The sequence below is a fragment of the Clarias gariepinus genome, unplaced genomic scaffold, assembly GCF_024256425.1.
Source record: "Clarias gariepinus isolate MV-2021 ecotype Netherlands unplaced genomic scaffold, CGAR_prim_01v2 scaffold_38, whole genome shotgun sequence".
Taxonomy (NCBI): domain Eukaryota; kingdom Metazoa; phylum Chordata; class Actinopteri; order Siluriformes; family Clariidae; genus Clarias; species Clarias gariepinus.
In genome coordinates this window covers 332475-360000 of record NW_026521005.1, presented here as the reverse complement: position 1 = coordinate 360000, position 27526 = coordinate 332475, and the positions used below count along the sequence as shown (strand labels likewise).

Below are 27526 nucleotides of genomic sequence, written 5' to 3'. Positions count from 1 at the left end.
CGGTTCTGTTCGGTTCTGTTCGGTTCTGTTCGTCCTCATCACTCGTTCATGTGTCTAAATGGTTTCGCTCACCAGAGGCCATGGCAGGTAGCGAGAGCGACCCAGGAACCTTTCACCCCTCTCAGTGTGCCGTGATAGTAACAGTGTTCTCCTCCCTGTAACACACACACACACACACACACACACACACATTATTTATATCTGTATATCACACCAGAGGCAGTGATGGTGCAGTGGTAATAACACACAGGGCTCTATCTGTTCTATCTGTAGCTTTAATCAGTGTGTTTAAACACCGCAGTGTGTGTGTGTGTGTGTGTGTGTGTGTGTGTGTGTGTGTGTGTGTATACTGTAAGTGGGACAGTGTATAACAACTCAAACGCAGACTAGAACTGTACAACAATACCATTTAAACTCTCCTCCAATCCTGTTGCTCGGGTAACCATGGCAACCAACGATGTTCTCTCCCTCATTAATATTCATCACAATGTGTTACATACTACAGCGAGACGTGGTAGGTCAAACACCAGATGGACACACACACACACACACACACACACACACACACACACACACACTATGCATGAAGCATCATCATATCTCCCTGTCTGCTCTCTCTCTCTCTCTCTCTCTCTCTCTTTACATCTTTCTGTAGTGTTGCAATGTAAATGGAGAGGAAACTGCCTGTTGCCCGTCGTCATGGTAACAGCACTCTGATTGGCCATGTGCATGTGCAGGGTGGGAGGAGCGATCGGATTTCCCAGAGTGCTTTGCCGCACCGGCATGAAGTGCAGATTATGTGTGTGTGTGTGTGTTCCTGATATAGACAGACACTGAGACATAAATCGTGTGTGTGTGTGTGTGTGTGTGTGTGTGTGTGTGTGTGTGTGTGTGTGAGAGTGTGAGAGAGAGAGAGCATCAAATTCCTTAATGCATTCTATTATCTGAATTCTGCGCTCTCTCTCTCTCCGTCTCTTCCCTTTAACACCGTGACTTTCTCTCTGTCCCTCTTCTCCATCTTTGTCTCTCTCTCTCTGTTGCCCTCTCTGTCTCTTCTCTTTGTCTCTTCACATGTCTATCACCTTGTCTCTCTCTCTCTCTCTCCATCTATCTCTCCCCCATCATTCTCTCAGTCTCTCTCTCTCCATCTCTCTCTTCTCCATCTCTTCCTCCGTCTCTCTGTCTCTCCCTTTCATCTCTCCGTCTCTCTCTCTCTCTTCTGTCTTTCTCTGTCTCTCTCTCTCTCCTTCTCTCTCTCTCTCCATCTCTCTGTCCTCCATCTCTCCCCTTCTCTCTCTCTCCGTCTGTCTGTCTCCCTCCCCTTGTCTTTATCTTATTTTCACATTTTTACTAAACAGCAGCAGCAGTGTGTAGGAGTTAAAGTTTGTTTGTGTGTGTGTGTGTGTGTGTGTGTGTGTGTGTGTGTGTGTGTGTGTGTGTGTGTGTGTGTCCATCTGGTGTTTGACCTACCACGTCCCACCGTAGCTGTGTGTAAAACTCATGGTGATGAATATTAATGACGGATGGAGCGTTGCCATGGTTACTTAATATGAGGGTCAGTAAATTATTTCGTATTACATAATAAAGTTAAGAGACGATTAAAAGTCTCCTCTTAGCACGTGTGTGTGTGTGTGTGTGTGTGTGTGTGTGTGTGTACGTGTGAAGCTATACAGAGGACACATGCTCTATGGCTCTGATAACTTCAGACTTGCTCCCAGTGCATTATGGGTAATGTTCTCTCTCTCTCACACACACACACACTTTCTTCGTACCTGATTATTAAACGGTGTTCTGTCTTCATCAAAATGTCTCTCCACATAGTCTGAAGACAAGAGATCACTGCAAGCACACACACACACACACACACACACTGTAATCAGAACAATTTCTCGGATTGTGTGAGAGCGAGATGCTTCAGTCTCTCTGCTGCAGAACTCCACAGAATCCGCAGGATGGTGATGTTGCCATGGTAACCAGGGGTTCAGGCATCGGGGCGACAGATACGCTCGGTCTGGAGCGGTGTGTGTGCCGAGCCACACCCAGTGCAGGAACCCTGAGACTGTGCTGAGGTACCAAATATAACACCACACACACACACACACACACACACACACACACACACACACACACACACACACACACACAGTCTCCCTGAGCTCCTGATCTCCAGCTCTAAGATCTAATGAGTCATTCGGACCGGTGCCGTGTCAATCAGACCCAGAGTGATTCTGCTGATCCATTCACTGTTTCTGTTGTTTTCACTAAAGGATATGAATTAAACATCTGAGGTGAGCACAGAGATGAACCTCTTACTGGTCAGAAATGCAGTCATGAAGAACAAAAAACAAACCTGCAGAAAATCACGACAATCACCCTTACACAGGAGCATGGAGAAGATGGAGAACGTTAAGAGCAGGAATATAAGGAGATTATGAAGAACACCAAGAACAGGAAAACCATGGAGAATGTTAAGAGCATTAACAACATGAATAACACAGACAACATGGAGAAGATGGACTGCGTAAAGAACATGAACACAGAGAAGGTGGAGAGCATGAAGAACATAAAGATTATGGAGAAAACAAAGCACAGCAAATATGGTGAGCAAAGAGAACATAGATCATGGAGAGCACTGATAATGTGAAAAACACAGTGAGTGCAGAGTATAAAGAACATGCAGAACTCAGCAGGCATGGAGAAGAATAAGAGCAGGGAGAACACCAGAATCATGGAGATTACAGAGGACAAGCATACCAAGGAGAGCCGGGAGAAGATGAATATCATGGAGAAAACAGAACACAGAGAGCTTGGAGACCGGGGAGATTATGTAGTCATGGAAACCATGGAGAAGAGCATGGAAAGAATGAAGAATATGTAGAGCACCAACACCATGAAGAACACAGAGAAAATGAACAGCACAATGAACATGGAGAACATGATGAACATGGACAGCATGGAGGACATAGCGAGCATGGAGGACGTGTTAAAAAACAGAGAAATGATTGTGGAGAAAATAGTTTCATGGAAAACCTCAGCAAACACAGACAGCATGGAGAACATGGAGAAGATGAGCATGAGACCACAAAGAACAAGGGGAGCATGCAGAGCAGAGAGAATGTGAAGAACACTGAGAAGATGAACATGAAGGTCACTGAGAGGAGACGATGCAGAGCACGGGGAACATGGGGAAACAGTAAAACTTGAATTATTTTAAAGCTATGACAGTCAGTGTGTGTGTGTGTGTGTGTGTGTGTGTGTGTGTGTGTGTGTGTGAGGGAAACTCACTGGTTGAGCTCCAGGTCCAAGATGAATGAGGTTCCAAACGTCTTCACCAGGAACGACAGTTGAGCGAGATGTACCGGCTGACACACACACACACACACACACACACACACACACACACACACACAGGGTTTTAGTTTCCAGTATACAGTATACATGTATATATCAATGCACTTTTTTTCAATTTATCATAGCAGCACAGCAGTGTGTGGTCACAGTAATGCATCATCACAGCACTATACACTCTCTCTCTCTCTCTCTCTCTCTCTCTCTCTCTCACACACACACACACACACAGGAGAGAAGGTCAAGGTCAAGGGCACAACACCAGAACTGTCACTGAGTCACTGCAGGCATCATCATCATCATCATCATCATCATCTCTCTCACAGCGTGTAGTGTGTGAGGGGCACGAGGGGGTTTGGCATTGTGTGTGTGTGTGTGTGTGTGTGTGTGTGTGTGTGTGTGTGTGTGTGTGTGTCACAAGAGACAGTGCTAGGTCTCTGAATGCTCTGGAGAAGGCTGAGAGCTCCAGCATTAGGAGACCACAGGACATGAGGGCACCTCAAAAATGTAATGAACAACCTGTTGGGCTTCACACCACAGGGGGCGCTGGTCTGCTCAGGCTTCAGAAGCATCACTGATATGGATGCTCCTTCTACTGTAGGTTCTTCCTTGGTCTTGAACAACAAAAAAAAATAAATAAATAAAAATAAAAGATTTATGCATACAGTGTAAACAGAATCACCAGATCTTCTAGCAGAGCCCACTGAAGTTTACAAGCAGAGAGTCAGTTTCCCCCAAAGCTGTGTATCAGTTTATGGTCAGGAACACAGGCAAGTTCTCAAAGGACACAGCCGAGGAACTGGACAGAAAGCTGACAATTGGAGAGCTTCAGAAGGCTCTTCAAGGTCTGAAGAATGGAAAGGTGCCAGTCAAGGAATTCTACCAAGCCTTCAGTGGATCAAGACGTGTTAGATGTCCTACATGAAAGTGTGAAGGGTGGTAGGATCCCATCCTGGCCCTGCTGCTAAAAAGGGAGCCCTTATGGTCCTGAAGAACTAACACCTGGTCTCTCGGATGAATGAAGTTAATGGAGCAGATCATCAGTTTGACCAGACGTGCTGCAAGCCTGGCAGGTCGATATGTTAAAATGTACATTTAATTAGTGACCTGATTACATGCCGGGAGCTCTCATCCAATGAAACAGAGAGAGTTCTGAAGAGTAATGCTGGTGTATCTGCCCCGTCTCAGAGGTCATAGATGCATCGGGTTCCTTACTGTCTCGAATCCTGGACTTCGAATTCAACCTCTCATACGCAAGTTAAGATCCCGTCCTCCTTTCTGTCTCTCACCTACACAGACGACTGGGTCACAACGGCAGGAACACAGAGTGAAGTAAATACTTTTACTGCTATTTTAAAAGACTTTATCATCTGCGAAAGTGAAGGCGTGTTAGGTAGAGAGTGGGATGGAGAAGCCTATACTTACACTACCAAGAGGCTTGCTGTGGGAAACAGGTGGTTGGGCGACCATCTAGGCAGCAGTGAGTTCTTCAATAAAACCTGTGAAGGCGTTGTCGAGAGAGACTGAGCAGATGGAAGCTGGCAGCGTCATCCTTATGGTACAAACTGACACGTGTGGATCCACCACCAAACCTGAAGGTCCTAGGACGGCTGATACGGCTAATCGGCCGAACCGCTGCCTTTTGTCTTCAGTTCAGTCAAATGCTCCTCATTTGAAGCATTTGTTTACTGTTCACTGGAACCAGAGATTAGTATAGAGAGGAGGAGCTTGTGGATTGTTGCACACCAGTGGAAGGACTGGGGCTGGACACAAGTTTACTTCTAATGGACACAAGGATGTTAGACATTGCTGGTTTCCAGCTTTTTATCATAAAATAAAAAAATGGAAGGGTTAAGAGCAATATACTGGCTGCTGGAGGAACTCCTGGTTTACAGGAACCATCTGAACATCTCGGGTGTGACTGCTCGGACGCTGTCCAGGGTTCTGATCTCATCAGGCATTGTGAAACTCACTGGAACCGACCTTACTACATCAGTGGAAGTCCACACTAATATCACAAGAGCGTGTTCAGCTAAAGGAATACAAAGTCAATTAACCTGGTACTACAGAGGAAGACTTCCTGTCCGGACATCACACAAGACATGGACAGCTGTGACGGTCGAGGGCTGTACAGAGCCAGTGGGACAGTTTTACATGACTCCATGGTGAGATGTTCTGGGGTGTAATGATGATGTTAAACAGAGTGGAGGCGCTCTATTAACCATCATCAACCAAGAACACTGCTGACATCCAGTGGAGGACTTTACACCAGATCAAGGCTGTGAACTCTTCATTTTGTCTCCATTTTAAACCCAGAGGTCACAGGAACGCCCTTTCTGCTCTCAGGGGGAAGATGGTTTGTCTCGCTTTTATACAACATTCACTTATTTATTGAGGAATGTTGATGTTATTGTTTAATAAACACTGTAATAGCCTCAAAGAGTAAGTGTGTGTGTGTGTGTGTGTGTGGGAAGGTTGTTGAGGTCAAATCAATCATGAAGGTCTTTCTCTCTCACACACACACACACACACACAGGTAACTCTCTTGATGGAGCTGACCTTAGTAAACAAGCTCAGTAAATGAGCTGCACTGTCACATGACCATGCCCTACCAGCTGTCACATGACCTAGGGGCTCAGTCTAATCATCAATGGAGAAGAAGGTAGAGATTCAGATACAGGCAAAGATGGAGGTGAAGGTGAAGAGGAAGTTTTATAAGGTGGAGGTTTAAGTGGGGGAGGAGTTAACGATGGGGGAGGAGTTAAAGATTGGGGAGGAGTTAAAGGTGGTGGAGGAGTTAAAGATTGGGGAGGAGTTAAAGATGGGGGAGGAGTTAGAGATGCAGGAATGGGATGAAGGTAGATTTGAGGTGGAGGTGGGAATGGAGGGAAAGAGGTAGATGTGGAGTTGCAGATGTTTGTAGAAGATAGAGGTGGAGTCAGAGGTAGAGATGGGCGTGGCTAAATGACCTTTGGGAGAGTGTGGCATGCTGAGTGGTGCAGTGTGACACGGGCTACAACGAGTGCGCTTCTGACAGAACGCTGATGTTCCCTGTACAGTGAGAGAGAGAGAGAGAGAGAGAGAGAGAGAGAGAGAGAGAGAAGGAAAAGGATGTTAAAAAAGAGATCAAAAAAATTTAAGAAGAAGGGAAACAGTGAGAGGGAGGAAGATAAGGAGGAGGAGGGGAAAAAGTGAAAGGCGACATGGAATGAGGTGTGAAACTGAGAAAAGAGAAAAAAGACTGGAAGAGAAGGAAAGATAAGAGGAGGAGAAGGTAGAGGAGAACAGGAGAAACGGTGAAGATGAATACAGATGAAAGTTCTGGAACAGGAACGAAGGAGAAGAATAAAGGGAAGGAGATGGTGACCTTTTTCAAATCAGTGCAGGAGAACGAGGGGAGCAAGGGATAAAGATGAGCGAGAGAGGCGGAGGAAACAGGAAGGGCGTAATAAAAACGAGTGCAGACACTCAGAGTCAGACTTTAAACATTAATAAGGGGATCAGTGCTGCAGGAGCTAATGGACATGTGGTGTTATGGACTGACACACACACACACTCTCTCACACACACACTCTCACACACACTCTCTCACACACTCTCTCACACACTCTCTCACACACACACACTCACACACACACACACACACACACACTCTCTCACACACACACACACACACTCTCACACACACACACAGACACACTCTCTCACACACACACAGACACACTCTCTCACACACACACTCTCTCACACACACACACACACTCTCACACACACACACACTCTCTCACACACTCACACATATACACTCACACATACACATACACTCACACACACACACTCACACACATACAGTACACTCTCACTCACACACACATACTGTACACTCACACACACATTCTGACATACAAACACTCACACACACATACACTCACACTCACACACTGTACACTCTCACTCACACACACATACTGTACACTCACACACACATTCTGACATACAAACACTCACACACACATACACTCACACTCACACACTGTACACTCTCACTCACACACACATACTGTACACTCACACACATTCTGACATACAAACACTCACACACACATAGACTCACACACATACTGTACACTCTCACACACATACATACACTTACACACACTCACACACACATACCCACACACATACCCACACACATACCCACACATTCTCGAATCCCAGCTGCACCATCCCCCCCCCCCCCCCCCGCTGCGGCGACCCCCTGCAGGGAGCAGCCGAAAGACCGACCTCATAGCTAACCAAATCTGATTTTCCATTAAATCTATTTTAATAGAAGCTGAAAGGAGCTCACTGATTGGCTGTTAGAGAATATCAAGTAACCAATCAGAGTCGATTTCCACTCTATGCAACGATATTAAATTTACAGCATTTGCTGATTTATTTCAGGTTGCTCATATTACTTTATCAGACTCACACTCTGTGTGTGTGTGTGTGTGTGTGTGTGTTCCTGATGTATCGATCCTCTAAAGCTTTTAACACACTTTCACCAAATCCATTTAAAAAAACTGAATATTTATTACATATCAGTGACATCAGTGCTTGAGCACGTTGGAAACACTAAAGGGCCTATAGACTTCCGTGTGTGTGTGTGTGTGTGTGTGTGTGTGTTTTAACTGGAAGGCACTTACACATTAAATTATATCCTGTATGGAGTACAGTTTGGTCACATGACCAGAGCCCTGAAACGTGCTCTTATACACACACACATTCACACTTTCATTATGACGGACTAAAGACAGTTGTGTCGTTGCTGTTTTTGTTATCATCCTCACCGGAGAGTAAAATGTGACCGTGTGTGTGTGTGTGTGTGTGTGTGTACGAGCCGTAACTATGACGACACTCTAAACAGCTCTGAACAAAAACCTAATGTTCATTAAAACACTCCTAAACTTTAGGATGTATTTATTGTTCTATTAATCTGATGTTTATTAGGATTATATCACATTAAAATTATATTACATTGGGATTATATTACATTAAAATTATATTACATTGGGATTATATTACATTAGGATTATATTACATTAGGATTATATCACATTAAAATTATATTACATTGGGATTATATTACATTAGGATTATATTACATTAGAATTATATCACATTAAAATTATATTACATTAGGATTATATCACACTTCCTGCACACTTGTACACTCTCTCACTAAACCGAGTGCCGTTTGATTCTCATGCAGGACACTGGGATAAAATACCACTTTATGTTTTTTATGTGCAAAAACACATTTTTATGAAATGTGTTTTTGCAGTGCTGCATGGTATTGGAAATAGGAAATCAACATACATTCATGCAAATTTATGCGTAGTGTGTAAAAAAATGACATGATGTTTAATCCTCCACACCTCGTTATCTCAACTCGACTTGGATTGCCTTACGACTCTTTAGAGTCTCTTACTGTTTATTTGCGCCCCTCCATTCAGCTGTGTGTCAGAAACGTTTATGATTTATATATTATAATGAGCCTGAGTCACATGACTGAGTCCGTCTTTAAAAAAATAACTTCCAGTTTTGTTATTTAATAGGATTCATTTTTGGAGGAATTTGATACAAACACATGATACAAATTATTTAAACTAAATAATTACAATTAATACAATTTAAATGATGAGATCTTTAATCTAATCCTTAATGTATTTTTGAATATGAGCTGCATGTCACATTAACTCTCTCTCTCTCTCTCTCTCCCCATGTGTGTGTAGGGTACAGAAATCCTCACAGCATGCCGATGTAGTGTTGGAAGTGGTCTAGTTGATAAAATGTTTTCTATAAAATGATATATATTATAAACATATACTATACACACACACACACACACACACACAACCAAAAATGGATACTTCAGGAAAAGCATCATTTTTTAATAAATATTCTAATGTTAGATTTCTTGTTACATGTTCAATATTGATATATTTGATAACATTATTAATATAATATACATCATGCTATTAGTCTTTTCCTGACGTGTGTATACATTTTTTGTCTCTCTCACTCTCTCACTCTACACACACACACACACACACACACACACACACACACACACTGTATGGAGAAAACTTTGTGTCCACAGTTTGTTGAAGGCCCTTTTCTTCTCCGACATGACTCCGCCCCAGTGCACAAAGCGAGGACTGTAGAGACACAGTGTGATGAGTTCGGTGTGAAAGAACTCGAGCGGCCCGAACACAGAGCCCTGACCTCAACCCCATCCAGCACCTTGGTGATGAACTAGAGCGGAGATGGTGATCCAGACCTTCTCGTCCATCATCAGCGTCTGACTGAATTCACACTGAAACACTCCAACATGTTGTGGACGGCCTTCACAGGAGTGTGTGAGGTGTTGGAGCTGCAGAACCAACTGGAGGACCGGCTCCATACTGAAGTGTGTGTGTGTGTGTGTGTGTGTGTGTGTATACAGTGTCACTGCAGGTTTGAGGAAATACTTCAGTCCATATACAGTGTGTAAATAAATAAATAATACCGAGACGTCACTCACGTGCGGCGCGTCGGCGTCCCCGCTCCTCGCTCTGGTATCCAGGCGACCGTGCGCGAGCTCTCCGCCCTCGGGATCCGCGCGCTGATGGAGCCGCTGCGGCCGCGTGATCTCTCCCTCACGAAGCGCGCGCCCGTCACCCTGGCCGTTACCGATCCCCCCTCCCCCTCCTCCTCTCTCTCGCCATTGCCGCGATGCGGTGCTCCAGCCTGCGGCGTTTCAACACACACACACACACACACACACACACACACGGTCAGCTCTCAGAGCGCGCGGCTCTACATTCCGTTTAAACACACAGGAATAAACCGAGCGGAGCAGACTGGGCCAGGCCTGGGGTCCGGTCCGGTCCGGTCCGGTCGGGTCCGGTGTTACCTGTAACGGAGACCGCAGCCCACAGGAGGAGGCACCGCGCCGCCCGCATGGCGCTCACATACTGCGGAGAGACACAGCGGCAAACCCCGGGGACGGGGACAGTGTCCCGGTATAGTGTCCCGGTATAGAGTCCTGCACAGAGCCGAGCCCCGGTACCGGGCCGAGCAGCGCGCGGAGAGATGGAGGGAGAGATGGAGGGAGGGGGCTCCCGTTACACCACCGTAACTGAGGCGAGGAGGCGCGCGCACTCGGTACCGAACTCTCTCTCTCTCTCCTCTGCGGTAAAACACCTCCCGCACTCACTCACGTGCGCTAATCACTAATCACAGCCCTCTGCTCCCGCTCGAGCGCGCCTTCTGATTGGCTCAGATCAGCCACAGGGGGCGGGGCTTCTCCATCAACGCGGCGCTCGTTCCTCCCTCACGCGCATTTAAACGCGCAACATTTTCTCTGACGTCATAAGAATTCCGAGAGATCAAAGCGCACGCTGTCCCTTTGAATCCGGTGTGTGTGTGTGTGTGTGTGTGTGTGGGAGCGCGCGCGCGCGCTGAGTCTCAGAAAAATCTAAACAAATAAACATTAAAACTTATTCTCATGGTGGACAAAAGTTCTGTCAGAGGTTAGCACTGTCGCCTCACACCTCCCGGGTGTGTGTGTGTGTGTGTGTGTGTGTGTGTTCTCCCTGCAGTTCTCACTCCAGTTTCCTCCAAAAGACATGCAGCTTAAGCTAAGTAACGTTCCCTCATTGCCTGTAATCTGTTTATAAGCAGAAGTGTGTGTGTGTGTGTGTGTGTGTGTGTGTGTCCTGCCAACCCTGTCCAGGGTGTGCCCAGCCAGGTATCCTAGGATAGGCTCCGCCCCCAGGACCCTGTCTACAGGATAAAGAGGTATGGACTGTAAGTGTGTGTGAGTGTGTGTGAGAGTGTGTGTGTAAACAGTAAGAGTACAGCTCACACCTGTATAAGATGAGGAGTTACACGATGATCTCGTTTGTTTGCTGTAGTCTGTATTAGATCATCACACATGTGCAGAAGCCCTTAAAGCTCAAAGCATTTTAGTCCTTATTTGTTTTACTGTTTTTTCTTTTAAATAAACATGTACAGGGTTCAGGGTTTTACTGTACAGAGGTGTAATTTCTTTTATTTCACTAAATAAAGCACTAAATAGACAAAATGATGAACTGAATTTTATTTCATTTTAACCAACTATACAAACATTATTGAGCGAAAAAAAAAAAAGAGGTCACATTGAGAAAGAAATAACACAGAAACACACTATCACATTTATATTGCTGTTTTCGGTTGTTTCTTTAACCAATAAATAAATAAATAAATAATAACATGCTCATTTTGTGAGTTCTCCATTTTTTGTGATGTCATTCCCATATTCCAGAAGAAGCAAAATCGACCTTTTATAAAAGTAATAACTTTTGTTCTACCTGACATCCAAAAACCCTAATACACAGTTTAAAGTATGACGCCTCCTCATTAACACACACCGGCAAGGCTTCTATATAATCAGATACAAACGGCACGCACGCACGCACGCACTCACTCACTCACCTTCTATACCGCTTTATCCAGTATTCAGGGTCGCGGGGGCGGAGCCTATCCCAGGAGGCTTAGGGCACGAGGCGGTGTATACCCTGAATGGGGTGCCAATCCATCGCAGGGCACACACACACACACACACACACACACACACATTCACACACTACAGGCAATTTGGGAACGTCAATTAACCTTACCTACATGTTTTTGGACTGTGGGAGGAAACCAGAGTACCCGGAGGAAACCCACCAAGCATGAGGAGAACATGCAAACTCCATGCACACAGAGACGGGAATCGAGCCTGGACCCTGGAGGTGCAAGGCGACAGTGCTAACCACCGGTATCTGTGCCACTCGGGTATTTTTAACATCTGGGACTAGATAGTTAACGGAGAACCTAATGAACGCGATCTTTGCACACCTGATCTGTTAGCACGCAGCATGGCTTTCTCCACATGCACTTGGAGTGTGTAGGCCACCATCATGAGTGTGAAGAATAACCATAAAAGCTCTGCTCCATACACTACACACCATCCACTGCTCCATACACACCCAGACCGGGATGATAATGACACGATGCTCTTCTCTCTCGTCCAGTCGATATTCTGTCACAGTAAACACTGAAGGGGAATACTGCTGTGAGGCATCGCATTAGCAACAGCTTCAGCATCATTCATCCATAACTGGTATTGACTGTGAACGTTTTAAATTTCCACAGCTCGCTCAGAACCACTCAGTGTTTTAATCTAATAGGTTAGAGTCTTCAGATCGGACACCGTCCAGGCCTCACAGCACTGGGTCCATAAAGGACAATCAATTCTGGAAGTGTCAAACAGCCGGGTCAGAACATTTGTACAGTGCTGTGAAAAAGAGTTTTTGTGGAAAAGTATGTTATTCAACCTGATCATGTTATATTTCCGTATCCTGATTATCAGTTACAGGTCATTAATAAAAACATTAATAAAGCGAATATTTCTTAAAAATCATATTTGATTATAATATAATATATATAATGTTTTATAATCCGATTATTAAACAGCTGGTTCATCTGTCAATCATTTGTGCTGATGAAGGTGGAAGATTTCACCCACTGATGCCGTCCTGAGGAGGCCTGGGCGGGGCAGATCGATGCGTGACGCCCCTCACCGAGGCTGGCGCTAATGCACTCGGCGTGATTAGATTAGGAAAAGTGTGCGGTGTTTCTTCAGAGTGATCCTACTCTACTCTAACCTCTAAGTAACCTGAGGAGGCTGAAACACATCTACCAGAAAATAATCAATAACTTCATAAAAAAGTATTGAAAACGGTCTTACTGAGATACGGGGTATTAACAATTAGGATATTTACTCATTTATGCAGCTGTTCAAAACTATTCGAAAATAGTACGTTCCAGAAGTATTTGCACCCCTGCTATCCTAATCATTTTTAAATTGTGCCTGAAATAAATATCAGAGTTCCTGAGTGTTAGAGAGACTAATGTTAGTTTATCTAGAAAATAAATCTTTAATGATTCCAGTCAAAACTTCATGCTGACTGTATATAAACAGACATGCTATAGAATGTTCATGCCCCTCCCCCTGGGGGTGTGTCTTGTTCTACAGGAGCAGGTTTCCAGCAATGAGTATCAATCATCAATGTTTTTGGCCATACGCCTTCTCTCTTGCTCTCTCCCACTCTCTGTCTCTTTCACACACACACACTCTCTCTCTCTCTCTAACACTGCACAATTTAAAATTTGGTTGTAATATCGACCTGTAAAATTATTAAATCACAAAAGTCTGAAATTAAACTTTAGCAAAAGTTTGGCAATAAAGTATTTATGTACTTTCTAAATAACAATGAGTTGATTAAACATTAGCCTCCTCTTAACCAGATTGTCCAATTATTTGGTGTTAACCTGGAAAAAAAGTTTCAACACAACCTGGGTCGGTATAACAGATTAATATTGCATTTTCAATCACAAAAAAAAACGTGATCTCAGTACTTTTTGATGTTTAAAGCTTCTCAGCGATCAGTCAGGACACGACTCGTACTAAACACGTCACTGATCCCAGGTCAGGACGAGGCTTTGGGTAGGGCGGGGCACGTCTCAAAAAACCATCGGCTGCTCAGTCACGACTCTGAAGATATTTTATGGGGAGTTTCAGGGGAACCATAGAGCAGTGTGTTTCATTGTGGAACATTAAAACACAAATCTAAATGAAAATAATCTGAATATTAGTGAGGATGCTGTACGAGCTCTAGTTCTCTCTCTCTCTCTCTCTCTCTCTCTGCTTGAGTGAATGATGGAGTGATGAGTCACATTACACACACTTTCAGCAGCTTCTTTTTTTTATTCATAAAAGCAACCCATGTTTATCACACAGAGTTTAATAAACATCATAAAACATTTGCAAACAAAAAGAAATAAAATTCTAATTAATTAAATCCCATAATAAGGATGATGTGGTTGACAAAACAAGAGCTTAAAAATAATAAGATACTAAAAAAAATAAAAATACACATTTGAAATAAAATGTCAGCATTATGATGGACGTGTCCTGATCCGAGTTTTAAAGGAAACGTCTCACTTTTAAGTTCATAAAATATTCAACATTATTTCACCCCGGGGAAAATTAAATGCCCACTCTGTCTGTGTGTGGGTCTCTCTCTCACACACACACACGTGTAACTTTCCACCACTAGCCCCAGTGTTTCTAAGCCCTTTGAGATTCACACACGCCTCCTTCATCTTTGACTGACGGATTAAAAGTAGTGTTAAAAGTCTGTATAAACACTGCAGGAAATAATTTCCGCACTGTTACGCTGGAATAACAGATCGGCTGAAGTGTCCGCTTCGCTCCGCCTCGAATATGAGAAGCCACTCGGTCCAGGAGTCCGCCGCTGACGCGACACTTTATCTCCCTCGCCGTAGTAACACATCCAGATGCGGCACTCAGGCTAATTATCTGACGCCCCCTGCAGAGACACTTCATTAAATACGCGACGCTCACGCTCGCTCTCTGTTCATGAAAAAAGACGAGAACAAAAAGCTTCTTCATGCACTGGTGAAGGACGAGAGGACGTGGAGAGAGAGAGAGCGAGTCGTCCTGAACCCGCCTGATGCTCTAACGCCAACTCCTCTTCACCTTCACAAACTAGCATGATTACACGCACACCTGACTGTGTATATACACCAGACCCAAACCAAGCTAGAACAGTCAAGAACCTCTTGGTGCTTATGAAGCGGAGCGTAAACAAATATTTAATCACCTGGAGAGTTTAACCCGTTGTAAGTGCTGCGACTCTGCAAATTCATTAGCAGAAAAGCGCTTAGTATTACTATATGTTTTTATTATTATTATTATTATAATTATTATTGCGCTCTTGGTGAGACAGTTTCTGGGTCCTCGTGGTGTTTTTACAACACCCCGGGAAACATGTGGCTCCAGAAAAATACCCGTATCTGATCACTCGGCCCTCACTGCACTGCTAAAGCAGAAAAAGCCGACTGCTAGTTATTCCAGAACGTTCTCCCAGTCCAGTCCGGTCTAATGCCGAGTCAACAAAAGTGAGAAACCAGGATTGTCTTTGACCCTTGACCCCACTCTGCTACTTAGCTTTTAAAAAAAAATAAAAATCTATCACCCTATGCTACCTAAACGCTCTTTTATCGTCTATTTCGCCATGTTGCGATCACACTGCTACACCCCTAGACTCTGGACGATCCTCCTGTCCATCGTCTCGATCGGTCTGTAGACGGCTTTCTGATCTCCACAACCGCCGTGTGTCGAAGACGTGCCGGGCTGCAGCACGGAACACAGTCGTGACGCGTAGCTTCCGTCCTGCATCCCGCCGCACGAACTCTGCAGAAGCAATCCTAAGTCCAGCTCGCAGCGCCCCCCCTGGGACTGGAGATGAACCGGAGGCGCCAAGCGTGACAGAAGGCCGGAATCCCAATCCGACTCGGAAGAAGCAGGAGAAAATGTTTTGGGGACGAGCGCAGACTCGATGCAGACGGAGGAAAAGGACTGAGACAGAAGAGAAGTGCTGGACGCCTGATTTATAGAAGAAGAGGGGGCGCTGGGGGCGAGTTTCGGAGGGTCGAGGTACGGCGGGTTATTTTGGTAGACGTCATCGTGAAAGAACGGATAGAGCTGAGGAGGCCCGAGTTCTGATGAAACATCACGAGCTGCGTCGTCTGGGTTCTGGGGGACCGGGACAGGCTGCCGATCACTAGGAAAAGACAGCCGGTCCTCCGGGGGATCCACGGTGCCAAAGGGACTGTTCGGATCGGGGCGCGGCTCTGCAGCGTCGAGTGTGTGTTCGGTTACGGCGGTCGTCTCTCCGATGCGTTTCTCTACACGATCAAAGCAGACGTTAACACTGCTGCTCTGATTGGTCGGATCAGACCGCAGGTTAGTTCGCCTCACTTTAGACACCTTTGGAGTGAGGCTGAAGGATCTGCTGCGCTTCTTGGGGTTCACACCATCTGACATGTTCATGGTCAGTGACCCAGATGGCAGGGAATGAAATGCCTGAGGGCCAGACGGAGCATCTACAAAGGGTATCTGTTCCCCCTCCGTGGCCCGTGCACATGGCGGTAAATCACTCGCCGTATCCTGATCAGGACTTTTTAAACGGGCTGATGAGCTTCTTTCCTCGTTTTGAGACGTTTCTAAGTGAGGTAAAGGTCTCAGAGGAAGTTCTACAAGCTGAGTCCTGGCTTCATAATCGTCTGAAATCACTTCCGGAGAAGGTGGATCGTTCTCTAGTGGCTGAGTGTCTAAAATAAAATCCTTCTGTGGGTGAGGACTGGGAACGCGTGTTTTATCGTTTGATGTCGTGTTAAATTTTCCTTCCGTGACTTTACTTTCATCTACACCAGGTTCCTGAAGAAGAACCTTAGATTGACAGACACGTTCTTGTTGGATGTCTACAGCGCCCGCAGGTCCCGACTCTTGATTCGCCTGACCGGTTTCTGTTTCGCCCTTACACTGTTGCTCTGTTTCAGGAGGCGGGGCTACGTAGCTGCTTGACAACCTGAGGAAACAAAACGCAGTTGAGAAACCTGTGCGAGTCGTTCCGGTGGTTAAAGCTAGCGAGGTATCTTAACACCACGGAAAAGTAACGCGGCCTAGAAAGCTCATTTTGGGAATCAAACTCTGTGACGGAACATGACATCATATCGATCCTATACTCATCCTGCTCACCTCGTCATCAGGGCATCGACCCGCCCAGCTTCACATCCCAACAAAGCCTTGTCCATGGCGGCAACCAGACGATCCACAACAGTGTAGTTATTAACGTCCTCTGCAAAGCGCCGGTGAAGATCCGACCGCAAGTGCTGTTCAACCACACACAGACATACACACAGACACACACTGGTTAAATCCAAACAGCTTAGTTTAACGAGCTACACGTCACCTCTGTACCAAACCCTCACCTCATCCTGATCGCTGTACTTCACCTGACAGCACTCGCAGTACCCCAGGCTCTTCTTTTTGGGACACATTTTAGGAGAACGCGCGGGCTTATCGCCACTGCTGATCGGCTCTTCACTTTTCCTGCGAGGCAAGAAAACGCCGTGTTAGTGAGAGGCAGAGGTAAAGCTGGAGGAGTCACATGACCAGTCAGACTGTTACAACATTAAACATTTCCATCTGTACTGTTTTATAATAACTCACAGCTGCTCACTCCATATCTTAAAAACCGTTGATCGTTTTCCTACCTGGACACGCCCCCTACCTGAATTTGTCTTTGCTGAGCTCGCCTTCTTTCGTCTTCCCAGAGTGCACTGGGGCGGGATTCTCAAACGGACTGAATCTTCTCGTGTAGCTCAGCATGGGGAAGTCCAGTGACTGGACATGCAGCGGCCTGTACTTCCTGTTAGACACACACACACACACACGATAAAACTGTTTCACGCATACCTAGCCCACATTTACTGTGTTTAAGAAGCTGAGACGAATTCTTCAAGATAACTCAAGATAGCACTGAGCCACACTGTTAAGGAAAATTAATCAACATCACGGTGTAAAAGCATTCAATGAGATATGAGCATATGGCTTATTTATTAATGTTAACACTGGTGTGTGTGTGTGTTTGTCCAGTGTCAGTAAGACTTCATTAGCTAATAACGGTGAAGAATGGCTTCTTTTAACGCTGCAGTGTATCGGGGGGTTGAAGGCGGGGGGGTGGGGGGTTTGAAACGGATACCCATTCACCCTGAAAGGCCCCGTGTGGGGTTCGTCCTCTCTGTAGCGCTCGTCTAACGCGGCTAATGAAGCTTTAATGCTCTTCAATTAAGTGCAATATGACCCGTGTGAGATGGAACAGGATTAAAACTCCAGAGTGATGTAGCTTTATTCTCACAGATAAACACTGCGGTGTGTGAGATTATACAGGAATACACACACAGAGGCTCCGCCCACAACACACTAAGATCTTTGCAGTGTGTGTGTGTGTGGCTGTGTGCGTGTCTTCAGAGAAGAGGTGTGTTGGTGGGGCGAATGCTCACCTGCTCGAGTCCTCCACTTTCACGAAGCCCACCTTTAGACTGCCAGCTGCATCACGGATAAGATTCATACACACACATACAGTGTTGTTAGAATACAAAAACAACAACAATAATAATAATAATACTACCACCATCTCAGTACCTTTGATGACATGCACAGTTGGAAATTCACTTGAATTCTTCTCCTTTATCACACACACACACACACACATACACACACACACACAACTTAAACTCTCTAAGAATATAAAATGAATTTAAAAATGAAAACATTTAATGAAAATTATAACATTTTATAATAAACCAATGAGCAAGAGTGTGTGTGCGAGTGTGTTACCTCTTTCCTGCGGTATGTGTGAGTGGAGCGGTGTGAGCTTAGCTTTTCTACAACCTTCATAAACTCTGAGTTATTAACTGAGTCAAAGAGAAACATCATGTGTGTGTGTGTGTCATACTGTGTGTGTGTGTGTTTCGAATCAGAAGGGCAAACAGCACCACCTATCGTCATTACAAAGACACTGCAATAAAGTCACACTGCAACATACTACAGACTAAATAATTGTGTTTAAAAATAATTTACATGCATTAGATAAAGGTTTATCAATATTTATAATAAATTAATACGTAAACACTTAAAAGTAAACAATACAAATGGTGACAGTTTTTTCATTTAAATGAATAAATTCATTACGTAATGAAATAAGAGTTAACAGAAGGATACGGTCCACGGAAACAACCTTTGCCCCCCAGTAGCGTGCAGCACTGGACAACACACCACCCCGTGACTGCTCCTGGAAGCGTTACACACCACCACACACCGCAGGATTTATTATTTACACACACACACACACACACAAATGTGTTAATGAACGTATAAGAGAAGTGTAATAAAGTGTGCGTACGTTATTGCGGATGGCTTTCTCTAACAGCGCTTTTCCTCGGCTGCCACAGACCTGCGACACACAAACGTCACTCGGGTCAGGATCAGGAGAATCGTTTGGTCAGGTGACTCCTCATGACTCGTTATTTTGATTCATTTTACATTACAAGTCGAAAGTGAGAGTGAACCCATGCTCACCGGCGCTCTCGGTCTCTGAGCCGCATCGTTCCCGCTCCCTCTGTGTTCGTGAGAATCGTGACCTTTGACCTTTCTGGATGAGGCCTTGATGTCTCTCAGAGCGTCCTTGTTTCCTGTGATGACTACGTTCACATCCTTATAAAGGAAACTCTCCACTTTCTGTATAAACAGTTCAAATAGAAACACTCTTGAAGTACTAAGGCCACACCCACACGCCTGTCAGTCAGCGCAGGAGTGTGTGCTCTGATCTCTATCCAGGGGTTGAGGGTGTTAATAGTATTATTTATTTTATATATTATTTTAGTTTTGTATTAATAAAACAACTTTTATTATATATTATATTATATATTATATTATACAGTATATATTATTACAGAGGAGTGCTGTATATTTATATCACAGTGGTTATTAATACAGGAAGTGATGTTTTACCCCCCCCAGACGGGTGATGAGTTTGGTAAGGAAGCCGCTTGTCTGGCTCTTCACCTCATCCAAGTAGAAGGACTTTCCCTCCAGTGGGCGGGGCCCAGGTACGAGAGCACCCAGCGGCTCACACGCTGCTAACACACGCTGCATTGTACTGCTTTACCTGCTCAGACAGACAGACAGACAGACAGACAGACAGACACACACACACACTGTATTAAAGTGCACTCATTCATACTGGTTAATACTGTGTAAAGAATGAACCTCTGATGGACTCATTCTTGATCCTATCCTTCCTCGTCACACCCAAAGAGAACCTCAACATCTTCAACTCTGCCTCCTGTCTTTTCTTCAATGCCACGGTCTCTGTCACTGTCTACCATGAAGACGGTTCTGGCCTCGGCTGATGTTGACAGCTGTTTCTCTGAGGACTTGACTTGGCTGCAGTCGCTCAATAGTTCAGGACTGGAACTTCCTACAGTCTACCCGAGGCTCCAATAACTACATGGACTCCATATTAACATCAATTAACATCAACTGTTATACTAAACTTCCAGCCTCCTAATACGTTCAGAGTTCATGTTCACGTATGAGTGCAGATCAATCCCTGCTATCCGTTATCACCCAGATGAGGATGGGTTCCCTGTTGAGTCTGGTTCCTCTCAAGGTTTCTTCCTATTACCATCTTAGGGGGTTTTTCTTGCCACTGTCGCCCTCGGCTTGTTTATCAGGGACGATCCGATTATTCTGATTCACACACATTCACATTCCATACAAACTTAAATAATTCTTTTGATGGTGTAAAGCTGCTTCATGACAATGACAATTGCTAAAAGCATTATACAAATAAAATTTAATTGAACTGAATTGTCTCTAAGCTGTAGAGCATCGCTGGTCTCACCACTGTCCTGAACATCTTTCCTTTCATTCTCCACCCATTCCAACCTGCCTGTTCACCTCCTTTCCACACTCTCCATTGCTCTGGACCGTTGGCCCTAAGTAATTAAAGTCCTGCACCTTCTTTACCTCTGCTCCCTGTAGCCTCACCGTTCCTCTTGGGTTCCTCTCATTCACACACATGTATTCTGTCTTGCTACGGCTAACCTTCATACCTTTGCTTTCCAGAGTGTACCATTTCTCTATCTCTCTAGATTTTCCTTCACCTCTTCCCTGCTCTTACTACAAAGCACAATGTCATCTGCAAACATCATAGTCCATTGAGACGCCTGTCTAACCTCATCTGGCCAACCTCCACCTTGAACTCTTCTGTCACACCTACAGCACACCCCACCACTGTCTTATAGCTCTGATACATGTCCTGCATCACTCTAATATACTTCTTGGCTTCACCTCTCCTAAACAATTCATACCTTCACAGGTACAGTGTGGCATCAGGACCAACTGCCCTTCCACTCTTCATCCTCTTCAACGCACTCTCATTTTCCTTATTTCATCAACTCTGTAAAGTACTCCTTCCATCCTCCCATCACCCTCCTGCCATCTGTCAGTACATTTCCATCTCTATCTTTAATCACTCTAACCTGCTGCACATCCTTCCCATCTCTATCTCTCTGCCTCACCAACCTGTACAGATCCCCCTCTCCCTCTTAACTGTCCAATCTAACATACAAGTCCTCATATGCTCTTTGTTTGGCCTTTGCCACCTCTACCTTCACCTTACTCTGCATCTCCCTGTACTCCTGTCTACTCTCTTGAGTCCTCTTAGTGTCCAACTTCTTCTTAGCTAGCCTCTTTCCCTGTATACACTCCTGGACTTCCTCGTTCCACCACCAAGTCTCCTTGTCCACTTTCCCCTTACCTGATACACCAAGTACCCTCCTACCTGTCTCCCTGATTACCTTAGCTGTAGTTGTCCAGTTAACTGAAAGCACCTCCTGACCACCCAGAGCCTTTCTCGACTCCTCCCTGAAAACTGCACAATATTCTTCCTTTTTTAGTTTCCACCACTTTGTCCTCTGCTCTGCCTTTGTTCTCTTCACCTTCCTCACCACCAGGGTTATTTTACACACCACCATTCTGTGTTGTCTGGCTACACTCTCCCCTACCAACACTTTGCAGTCACTGATCTCCTTCAGATTACAACATCGACACAAGATGTAGTCCACCTGAGTGCTTCTGCCTCCACTCTTACAGTATATGTCACCCTATGTTCCTGCCTCTCCCGGAAGAAAGTATTCACTACTGCCATTTCCATCCTTTTTGCAAAGTCCACCACCATCTGTCCTTTGTGTTCCTGTCCTGTAGACCAAACCTGCCCATCACATTCTCATCACCTGTTTCCTTCCCCAACATGTCCATTAAAATCCGTACCAGTCACCACTCTCTCACCTCTGGGGAAGCTCTGCATCACTTCATCTAACTCACTCTAGAATGTCTCCTTCTCTTCTAACTCACATCCTACCTGTGGGGCATAACCACTAACAACACTGAACATCACACCATCAACTTCCAGCCTCAGACTCATCAACCTGTCTGATACTCTTTTCACCTCTAGAACATTCCTTACAAAATTCTAGTCTTGCTACCTTTCCGCCCGTCTGGTCTCCTGGACACACAGTATATCCACCTTCCTTCTATTCAATTCAATTCAATTTTATTTGTATAGCGCTTTTAGCAATTTTCATTGCCGCAAAGCAGCTTTACATAGTCAAAAGAATTATTTAGGTTTGTATGAAATGTGAATTTGTATGAATCAAAATGGTCAGTTTGTCCCTGGTGAGCAAGCCGAGGGCGACAGTGGCAAGGAAAAACTCCCTGAGATGGTAAGAGGAAGAAACCTTGAGAGGAACCAGACTCAACAGGGAACCCATCCTCATTTGGGTGAAACAAAAAGCAGTAAATGATCTGCATTTATACAGTGTGTAGGGTGGGAGGCAGTTCAGCTATAATAGCTGATGTTAATTGATGTTAATATGGAGTCCAGGTAGTTATTGAAGAGCTTCTCTGCATCATGTCAACCAACTCTCTTGTCTTCCCTGTTATAGTCCCAACATTCAGAGTCCCTACTGTCCTTATCTGTTCCTCTTCTCTTTCTGCTTATAAACACACCTTCCTCTTCTCCTTCTTCGACCAACAGGAGCCAGATTTCCACCAGCACCCTGTAGGTCAACAGCACCGTCGTTGTTAACCCGGGACATGACCGACCCGGTATTGATAAGTCACATTTGTAAACACAGGGCATGTTATTATTAAATATTATCACTAAATAAATATTGTTAACACAGAAAATTTAAACAGCTGGTACAGACAGACAGACAGGCAGGCAGGCAGACAGACAGTTGGAGGACATGTAATATACAGGCTGATTCCTATGAACAGTCAGACAGACCGATGAACACATGTTAATCCTGTGTGTGCGCGTTTGTGTGCGTGAGAGTGTGTGATGCTCACGTTACCTCAGCTCCTGCTCCTGTGCATAAACCATGTGGCAAGTGTAAAACCCGTCCTCTCAGCGCTGGGTCGTACCACAAGCACGGGGGGGGGGGGGGGGGGAATAGTGTCCTAAAGTGTTCTGTGAGGAATAATCTTTCGGTTATTACTGCACACTAGACTCTCTCACACTCTCACACAGACAGACACACAGATGTTAATGACATTATTAAATCCTCAGACATTTCAGCAGTCTTGTGTTACACATCTGGAGTTTTCCTTTTAAAGCTGCTGCGCACTTGAGTCTTATAGTTGTGGTAATTTCAGTGTGTGTGTGAATCTGCCTTTTACTACAAACTCTGTAAGAGGATTCGTCACACTCTGGCGCACACACACACACACACACACACACACTGGACCATGGAGGTGTGAGGCCACAGTACACACCTCTACACCACTGTGTCACTGACATTTAATTCAGGTTAGTTAATTTTACACAAAACACAATGTCTTTATCTTATTAATAACCATATAAATCATATACAAATAAATGATATGAATCTAATATAAAGTTAATAAATATATCAAATAAATTTGAATTACTATATGAATCACTAAATATAAATAAATACACTGTACTATATACACAAAAACAAGTGTAAGATATAGATTAATAAATATACAAATTAATAAATTAGCTGTCCTGTGTAAGGTGCTCACCTGCTGTAACACATCGATTAATTAGTTATAATTAGGTTTATTAGTTGATTACTCTCCCCCCCCACCCCCGCGCGCGCAGTGTTTATAATGCACGTGCACTATGTTTAATAATGCGTACAGAAAAAATATTAAATTATAATAAATAAAACATCCACGAGTTATCCTACAGCTCACACCTCTAATAAATCTTATCATAAATGTGTATTATTGTTCCCTGTGTGTGTGTGTGTGTGTGTGTGTTATACACTGCGCTGTGTAGCCGTTAGCTCAGTTAGCCACACAGCTATCTCTAACTTAAACATCGCTTTTCTCACAAAACAGTTTTAATTAAATAGCATCATTAACCCCGCTCTTACCTTTTACAAATATTCTGTGGAAAATTACAGAAAATAAATCGCGTTTTAAAACATTAAACCCACAATAAAGGTAAAATAAACAAAGCTCCGCGTACAGCCTTTTCAAAATCCCCTCCGAAATGTCTTCCGCGGCTCTGTCCCTAATCACACACACCGAGTGCACCAGGTAGGGCGCGCTAACCTGTCCAGGGGTATTAATACCGTTAGCGTAGGGCGCGAGGACATGATAAAAAGAAAGATTGGTGAGGGATTGAGACACAACCGAATGTAGAGCAATGTAGTCATTTCCAGTGTGGAGCGCCCCCTGGCGGAGAGGAGAACAGAGCGCTACCCACGCGAGCTTTACAAATACAGTATGTGCTCTCTGTCCACTTTATTAGGAACGCCTGTAGGCATCATGACATACTGTAGGGCTTCAAGGAATGTTCCCAACAAACAAAAGAAGTGTGATTTCTGTTACTGTAATAAGGAAGGAATAAGTTGAGTTTTTCAGAAACTGGAAGTTAAAGTAAAAAAAGAAAAAAAAACCTTGTTGATGGATGTCTAGAGTAAGTTAAATACCCGTGTTGAGCAGAAGAGCATGCCCTGGAAATATAAAGATATTAGGGAGTAAAGATTAATTCATTATTTACATGGGTCTTTATTCTATGATAAGCTCATCTCACCGCTTCTCTGACCGTTCCCGGGTTCGAGTATCTCGTTCATTACAGACTCACACTAAACCAATGCAGCCTCAAACAGATGAACTACTTCCAGTACAGAAAGTCAGGACAAATTCTCATTTAATGTATTTCTAAACATTTACTACACAATTAAAAATGTTCGAAAAGAGCATATATACACTCACCTAAAGGATTATTAGGAACCCCTGTTCAATTTCTCATTAATGCAATTATCTAATTAACCAATCACATGGCAGTTGCTTCAATGCATTTAGGGGTGTGGTCCTGGTCAAGACAATCTCCTGAACTCCAAACTGAATGTCAGATTAGGAAAGAAAGAGCCTGGAATTTGTGAGCGTAGACAGAGAGGAACAAAGGGACAATCCGGGGGAACGTTGCTCAATGCCTGCTTGACTTTGGTCTCTATGTCTAGCTCTAAGGCGGCAACAAGACAACAAGATGGCAGAATGGAGTTGCATGTTGTGGGATCCGGTGGGGAGGAGAACTGACGCGAGAGGGCATCAGGCTTAGTGTTCTTAGAACCTGGGCGGTAGGACAGGTTGAAAATGAACCTAGAGAAGATAGGAGTGAAGATACCGAATAAAGTGGCAATAGAAGTTTGCGAACCCCAGGAACCTTTGGAGGTCATGTCGAGAGGCTGGAGTGGGCCAGTTGGAGATGGCCTGAACCGTGGCTGGCTCCATTTCCAGTTTGGAGGGAAAGATAACGAAATCTAGGAATGTTGTGAAAGTTGTATGGAATTCACACTTTTCGGCATTAACGAAGAGATTGTTCTCTAAGAGCCTTTGCAAAACTTGGTGAATGTGGTGCAGGTGCTCTTCCAGACCTCGAGAAAAAATTAAAATGTCGTCCAAGTACAAAAACACGAAGTAATGGTGATAATGGGTAGCGATTCCTAACAGTTATCTCATTAAGCCCTCTGTAATCAATACATGGAGGAAAGAACTTGTCTTTTTTCTTGACGAAGAAAAACACCGCCCCAGCAAGCAAGGAGGATGGATGGATAATGGCCTCTCTTTTTTGGCATGCCAGAGAGTAAAGTCTGCCTTTTAGGGGAGAGGTGTCCGGGAGAAGATCAATAGGACAGTCATATGGTCGATGCGGTGGGAGTGACATGGCTCAGGTCTTGTTAAAGGCCTGCCTGAAATCATGGTATTCAGTGGAAACATTGGAGGTGTCCGGGGTTTCATTGGGAGTGGCCGGGATAGAAGCCGGGGGGAGGTGCTGAGTGAAGGTTGCTCTTGTTTGCACATTTGCACGTGCACTTTATGTTGTCTGTAAAAATAGTTATACTTAGCTAGTTAGTTTTTGTTAATTTATGTTGTAATTTATGTTAGGTCTCTCTGTCCTGTCTCTGCTAGCCAGCTAACTAGGCCTCTTGGTTAGCTAGTTTAGTGTCTCTGTTAATTTATGTTGTAAATTTATGTTGCATGTAGCACCTTGGTCCTGGAGGAACGTTGTTTCGTATCACTGTGTACTAACTGTATATGGTTGTAATGACGATAAAGCCTACTTGAACTTGAACTTGAAGGCATGTCGTAGGGCATCCTCTGATCTCCTGGCGGGGAGCAGGCTGCTGGATGGCCATCCTAAACAAAGACATGAGTCGATCCGCCCGGGGAGATTCATGAGCTCTTGGAGGTCCGTGGGAAGTTTATGAGAGATGAGCTCATCCTTGAGAGCCTCTGACAACCCCTCCAAAAAAACATCCGCTAGGGCTCTGCCGTTCCACTCACTAGAGGCGGCTAGGGTAAGGAACTCGATGGCATAGTCATAGGCCATTGGGATCTCTGAAAAAGTCTTAATAACCTACACTGCTCACAAAAATTAAAGGAACACTTTAAAGAAACACATTAGATACATCAGATCTCAATATGAAGTTGGATATCTATACAAATAACGACAGGGCAATGTCTTAGGAACAAAAGGATGCCAAGTCTTTTAATAGAAATAAAAGTTTTCAGCCTACAGAGGGCTCAATTGTGTAGACACCCTAAAATCAGAGTGAAATGAAGATGTGGCAGGCTAGTCCATTTTTTCAAAAACTTAATTTCTGCAACTCAAAATGCTTTTCAGTATCTTGTATGGCCCCCACGAGCTTGTATGCATGCTTGACAACGTCAGGGCATGCTCCTAATGAGATGACGGATGGTGTTTTGTGGCATTTCCTCCCAGATCTGTGTGAGGGCATCCCTGAGCTGTTGTACAGTCTGAGGAGCAACCTGGCGGTGCCTAATGGACCGAAACATAATGTTCCACAGATGTTCTATTGGGTTTAAGTCAGGGGATCGTGAAGGCCATTCAATTGTTCCAATTCCTTCATCCTCCAGGTATTGCCTGCATACTCTTGCCACATGAGGCCAGGCATTGTCGTGCATTAGGAGGAAACCAGGACCTACTGCACCAGCGTAGGGTCTGACAAAGGGTCCAAGGATTTCATCTCGATACCTTATGGCAGTCAGAGCACCATTTCCTAGGCAGTAGAGGTCTGTGCGTCCCTTCATGGATATGCCTCCCCAGACCATCACTGACCCACCACC

General features: G+C 44.6%; 2 protein-coding genes across 3 annotated transcripts in view; both read right to left on the bottom strand.

The window, feature by feature from the left end:
- The window catches only part of adam11 (ADAM metallopeptidase domain 11), a 14841-nt gene extending 4296 nt beyond the window's left edge, over nt 1-10545 (bottom strand). Inside the window, exons 1-5 of the mRNA XM_053490983.1 lie at nt 10286-10545; nt 9914-10119; nt 3286-3362; nt 1773-1839; nt 73-155 (exon numbers count right to left, since the gene is read on the bottom strand). Coding sequence (XP_053346958.1) covers nt 73-155; nt 1773-1839; nt 3286-3362; nt 9914-10119; nt 10286-10334 — 482 coding nt within the window. The 5' untranslated portion in view covers nt 10335-10545. The remainder of the gene's footprint in view (nt 1-72; nt 156-1772; nt 1840-3285; nt 3363-9913; nt 10120-10285) is intronic.
- Nucleotides 10546-14492: 3947 nt separating this feature from the next.
- Nucleotides 14493-23328, bottom strand: dbf4b (DBF4 zinc finger B). 2 transcript variants are annotated; one of them, XM_053490977.1, is made up of 12 exons: nt 23254-23328; nt 19844-20000; nt 19412-19570; nt 19236-19286; nt 19055-19124; nt 18671-18735; nt 18476-18518; nt 18334-18379; nt 17562-17699; nt 17260-17380; nt 17027-17160; nt 14493-16856 (listed from the first exon to the last, which is right to left on the bottom strand). In XM_053490977.1, exons 2-12 carry the CDS (start codon nt 19985-19987, stop codon nt 15518-15520), a joined length of 2310 nt encoding a protein of 769 aa, XP_053346952.1. In that variant the 5' UTR covers nt 19988-20000; nt 23254-23328; the 3' UTR covers nt 14493-15517. The 2 variants fall into 2 exon arrangements, with proteins under 2 accessions (XP_053346952.1, XP_053346951.1); XM_053490976.1 differs by lacking the exon at nt 23254-23328 and adding an exon at nt 20102-20281.
- Nucleotides 23329-27526: the final 4198 nt, after the last annotated feature.

What these genes read in the sequence shown, in the direction of transcription:
- dbf4b (XM_053490977.1), bottom strand. Translation starts at nt 19,987, where the DNA reads ATGCAGCGTGTGTTAGCAGCGTGTGAGCCGCTGGGTGCTCTCGTACCT. An exon ending in AACTGTGCATGTCATCAAAG is followed by an intron (nt 18,380 to 18,475) that starts GTACTGAGATGG and finishes TCCGTGATGCAG; the next exon opens with CTGGCAGTCTAAAGGTGGGC. An exon ending in AGTACAGCGATCAGGATGAG is followed by an intron (nt 17,161 to 17,259) that starts GTGAGGGTTTGG and finishes GTGGTTGAACAG; the next exon opens with CACTTGCGGTCGGATCTTCA.